We start from the raw sequence: 4,341 nt of genomic DNA on the forward strand, positions 1-4,341 counted from the left end.
GAAAACCCGCTCAGCAAAAGACAATTTCACAAGCTTAGCGCTCTACCCGCCCAGCGCAGTGTCTGGGAAGCGGCCCGGCCGGGAGGAGCGGGGAGCGTCTGCTAATTGCAGCTTCGTTAGATTTCGGGTTTGGGAGGCTGCCGTTCGGGCGCTAATATCCGCCGCCCATTATCCCGGCTAATAAATTTGACCTATTGTTCGTTTGTTAAAATGATGTCACCTTGGAACAGTCCCTAAGCTCCTATTTCCATGAATTAGGCCTTTATTGAAAGCCGGGAGCCAATGAGAGGAGAGAGGCTTGTTGATCGCAGCCAATGGCTGCGGCGGGAGAGGAATTAGCAGCGGAAACTCCAGGTTCGGTTCAAGAAAGATGACACAGAGCCTGTCGGGCCCGCGCACTCTTGGCAAAGTTTCAGTGCGACGAGAGGCGCCGGGCGCTCCATGGCCGCGCCGTAACGGGGACCCAGCCGCCTCCCCGCCCAGCCCAGCCCAGCCCTTCCGCCCGCCCAGGATGGAGGCGCCCGCCAGCGCGCAGACCCCGCACCCGCACGAGCCCATCAGCTTCGGCATCGACCAGATCCTTAACAGCCCGGACCAGGACAGCGCACCCGCCCCGCGGGGCCCCGACAGCGCCAGCTACCTGGGAGGGCCCCCGGGGGGCCGTCCGGGCGCCACATACCCGTCTCTGCCCGCCTCCTTTGCGGGCCTCGGCGCGCCCTTCGAGGACGCGGGATCTTACAGTGTCAACCTGAGCCTAGCGCCTGCCGGCGTGATCCGGGTCCCGGCGCACAGGCCGCTGCCCGGGGCCGTGCCACCGCCTCTGCCAAGCGCGCTACCCGCCATGCCCTCCGTGCCCACGGTGTCCAGCCTGGGCGGCCTCAATTTCCCCTGGATGGAGAGCAGCCGCCGCTTCGTCAAAGACCGCTTCACAGGTGAGCAGAGCTGGCGACCAGGCTCCAGGCCTCCGCCCTCTCGGGGCCAGAGGCGCCGCGCCCTGTGCACTCCACTCCCGGAAACCATTCCAGAGGCCCAAGCGCGGCTGAGGCCTCGGCCCCAGGGCCCCGGGCAGCCGTAGTGGGGAGGGTAATCGGAGAGTTGCAGGAAAATAAGCCCGTGCCTGGGGGAAGGGACAGGGGGCGAGGGCGTCTCCCGACCGGCTTGGTGTCGCTGGAAACGCGCGCGACCAGCGAAATAGCTGAGCTCTCCGTGTCCCACGGGGCGCCACGGGGTCCGCATGGGGCCTGAACGGTGGCCGAGCCGGGCTGGGCTTCAGGGGCTCTCGTGTGTCTCCGCAGCGGCGGCCGCACTCACGCCCTTCACCGTGACCCGGCGCATCGGCCACCCCTACCAGAACCGGACGCCGCCCAAGCGTAAGAAGCCGCGCACGTCCTTTTCCCGGGTGCAGATCTGTGAGCTGGAAAAGCGCTTCCATCGCCAGAAGTACCTGGCCTCTGCCGAGAGGGCGGCGCTCGCCAAGTCCCTCAAAATGACGGACGCGCAGGTCAAGACCTGGTTCCAAAACCGGAGGACCAAGTGGCGGTGAGAGAGGCCTGACCCGGCCCACCTTACACCTGCCCTTCACCTGCCCCGCCCCGAGCCGCAGCCTCGACTCGCCCCATTTTAAGGCTATCCAGTACCCCCGCCCCCTCCCATCCTCTCCGCAACACACCTCCACCCGCCTTCGCAGATTGTACCTCTTCCTTTCACCCTTCTCGCTGGCCTGTGCTTCTCTCTCCATCGTGGTCTCCCACGCCCCGGTTTCTCCTCTATCCCCATCTCCATCTTTCGTGAGCCCCTCTAACTCTCTCCCCGTGTTTTGTACGCTCTCCTGCGCTCACTTGATTTCCTCTCACCCCCCGCCCCAAACACACACGCGCGCACACACACACACACGCGCACACACGCACACACGGGCCTCTCGCACTTTCCTTCTCCTCCTTCTTCCAGCCCGCCCTCTCGGATTTTCAACAATCCTCGTGGACGCCGTTTTCCTCCCCCCCCCAACCCATCTCCGCGTCTCCACTCCAGCCGCGTTTTTATCCGATCTCTGTTTTGATTCAACCCGTAAACGGCGAAGCGATCGCGTCTGCAAAGGGTTTCATGACAGGCTCTGGGCGAACTGGATGAGGCTGACCCAGCCCCCGGGCGTCGTGCGGGTGGTGCAGAGCCAGACTGCCCACCCGCGGAGCCCAGCGACCCCGGTTCCCGCAGGGCCAAGTCAGTTACACATAGGCCCTGCCCTTGCTATTCGGCGAAAGGAACAATCTTTATTGTTGGTGAACCCACAGTACCCGGGCGTGCAGGTGGGCGGCGGGCAGAGTCCCCTCCTGGAGACCCTCTGGCACACAACAAAAACAAATGATCCCAACCTGCTCCCTGGATGTGAGGGCCTCGGGCGTAGAGCGCGGGCTGGGAGGCAGACGGTTTCTGCGCCTCGAGGCTCCCGGATGGCCTCGGCTCCCGGGAGGGCCGGGGCCCCGCCGGCGGCCCCGCGGTGCCGGGTGCATGACGGTGCTGTCCCTCTCCCTCCCCCGGTGCAGGCGGCAGACGGCGGAGGAGCGGGAGGCGGAGCGGCAGCAGGCGAGCCGGCTCATGCTGCAGCTGCAACACGACGCCTTCCAAAAGAGCCTCAACGACTCCATCCAGCCCGACCCGCTCTGTCTGCACAACTCGTCACTCTTTGCTCTGCAGAATCTGCAGCCCTGGGAGGAGGATAGTTCCAAGGTTCCCGCCGTCACCTCCCTGGTGTGAGCCCACCAGCGCGCACCGTCGCCACGGATCGCCGCCCCCACTCAGCCGGGAGCCCCGGACCCCCCAGCCGGGCTGCGGGGGAACCGGGGCCGAGAGGGGAAGGGGTTGCCAAGCCCGAGTAGGCCCCAGGGCGCGGCTATAGACTGGCCGGCCGCGGAAGGGGGTCGGGCCTGGGCTCCGCGCGGCCGCACAATCCGAGCCCCAGCCCCGCGCCCCGTCCCGCCCCAGGCCCGGGCCTGACAAGAAAGCGCCTTACGTTTCTCCGCCCCCCGCCCGCACCCCCCGGGCCGGGCGCCTGTATCATACTTTGTACTTTTGCCCAAACGTGTAAATAATAAAAAGTTTTGGCTTTTTTTGCTTTAGAAACCGGCCACCTGCTTCCCCCGCGGGGGCCGCTGGAGGAGGGGCAGCCGACCCGGCAGCTGGGGGAAGTGTCAGGGGCCCGGGGCACCCTGCGGTTTAGGCTGGGTCCACTCTTCTTCTTTTCCATTCCTTTTATTTAAGTCGTTTTATTTAATAAAAAAGTTAGCTATTTCACTTAACGCCGCTTTTATTTCGTTTTCGTTCCAATAATACTCGGCGACCCCCGGCCCTGCGCCCCACCCCCGCGGCGGTAGAAGCCGAGCGGAGGTGCGCAGGAAGCGTCCACTTCTGAAGGTTCGTCTGCATTCGCCTCGGCTGCAACCCCGGCCCGGGGCCCCGCGGAGGACGCGCGGTGCAGGTCAGTTGGTGCCGGCCGCCCTCAGCCTGGGTGCGCGCGGGATGGGAACTGGAGGTGGGAAAGGTGCCCCAGGCCCGAGGGCTGCGGGCCAACGCCGGGGCGGGCTGGTGAGTAAAAGGCCGGGCCTGGACAGATGCATAGGCCGTCAAATCCACCTGGGGGGCGGGAGGCAGAGTGGCCTCGAACTTCTTGGAACTCAAACCGGAACTCAGAGCCCCCCTTCACCCCGCAACCCGCTTTCCGCCCTCTTTTTCCTGCGGAGCCTCAGAGAGGACCTGGCTCTGACGGGTCTGGGCGCTCTGTGGGCAGGCTTTGCGCGCAGAACCGGTGCAAATCCTCGGTCTCCAAAGGCCTGGGGAGCAAATGCAGCGCACAACCCCGGGGACCCCGCTCCTTGTCGGGTTTGCGTGGGACCCCAGGTGGAGCATGACGTCGTGTGACGTCACCGCAGCCCCCGCGGCGTCACTGGGCTGGAGTGGGCGGGGCGCCCGGAACTCAGAACTCCAAGCCCTGGTGTGGCAAGCGGCGTGGCCGGGTCCACTCAGCTCCACCGTGGCTCAAGAGTTGGAAGTTTCAGAATTGCGAGATTGGGAGCGGCTGACCCCTTCCAACCGTGACTAACAAACAAAACCCGTGAACGTTTTCTCTTGTTCTTGGATTTTTCCCCCTCTTTTATCATTCTCGCTTTCAGTCTTCTAAAAACTTACTTTCTGGCCTCTCCGTTTCTTTCTCTACAATGTTCCCTGTTTTCTCCTCTGTGTGTTACTCTGGGTCTCTGTTGTACTGTATCTTTCTCCTTTTCTTTACAGTTGTATGATTTTTCCAGTGTAGTTCGTCCTCTATTGCTTTTCATTGCCCTCAGCCTTTTC

General features: G+C 63.9%; 1 protein-coding gene across 1 annotated transcript; it reads left to right on the forward strand.

Moving 5' to 3' along the window:
- The first annotated feature begins 271 nt into the window (after positions 1 to 271).
- TLX3 (T cell leukemia homeobox 3) lies at positions 272 to 3,288 on the forward strand. Its single transcript, XM_017849399.1, has 3 exons — positions 272 to 932; positions 1,296 to 1,539; positions 2,541 to 3,288. The coding sequence occupies exons 1-3, from the start codon at positions 371 to 373 to the stop codon at positions 2,749 to 2,751; spliced, it is 1,017 nt and encodes a 338-aa protein (XP_017704888.1). The 5' UTR covers positions 272 to 370; the 3' UTR covers positions 2,752 to 3,288.
- Positions 3,289 to 4,341: the final 1,053 nt, after the last annotated feature.

Source organism: Rhinopithecus bieti, unplaced genomic scaffold (assembly GCF_001698545.2).
Source record: "Rhinopithecus bieti isolate Rb0 unplaced genomic scaffold, ASM169854v2 scaffold_30732, whole genome shotgun sequence".
Taxonomy (NCBI): domain Eukaryota; kingdom Metazoa; phylum Chordata; class Mammalia; order Primates; family Cercopithecidae; genus Rhinopithecus; species Rhinopithecus bieti.

Excerpts from the sequence above, each read along its gene's own strand:
- TLX3 (XM_017849399.1), top strand. The coding sequence starts at position 371 with ATGACACAGAGCCTGTCGGGCCCGCGCACTCTTGGCAAAGTTTCAGTG. Across the intron at positions 933-1,295 it reads CGTCAAAGACCGCTTCACAG|CGGCGGCCGCACTCACGCCC; the intron begins GTGAGCAGAGCT and ends GTGTCTCCGCAG. Across the intron at positions 1,540-2,540 it reads AACCGGAGGACCAAGTGGCG|GCGGCAGACGGCGGAGGAGC; the intron begins GTGAGAGAGGCC and ends CCCCCGGTGCAG.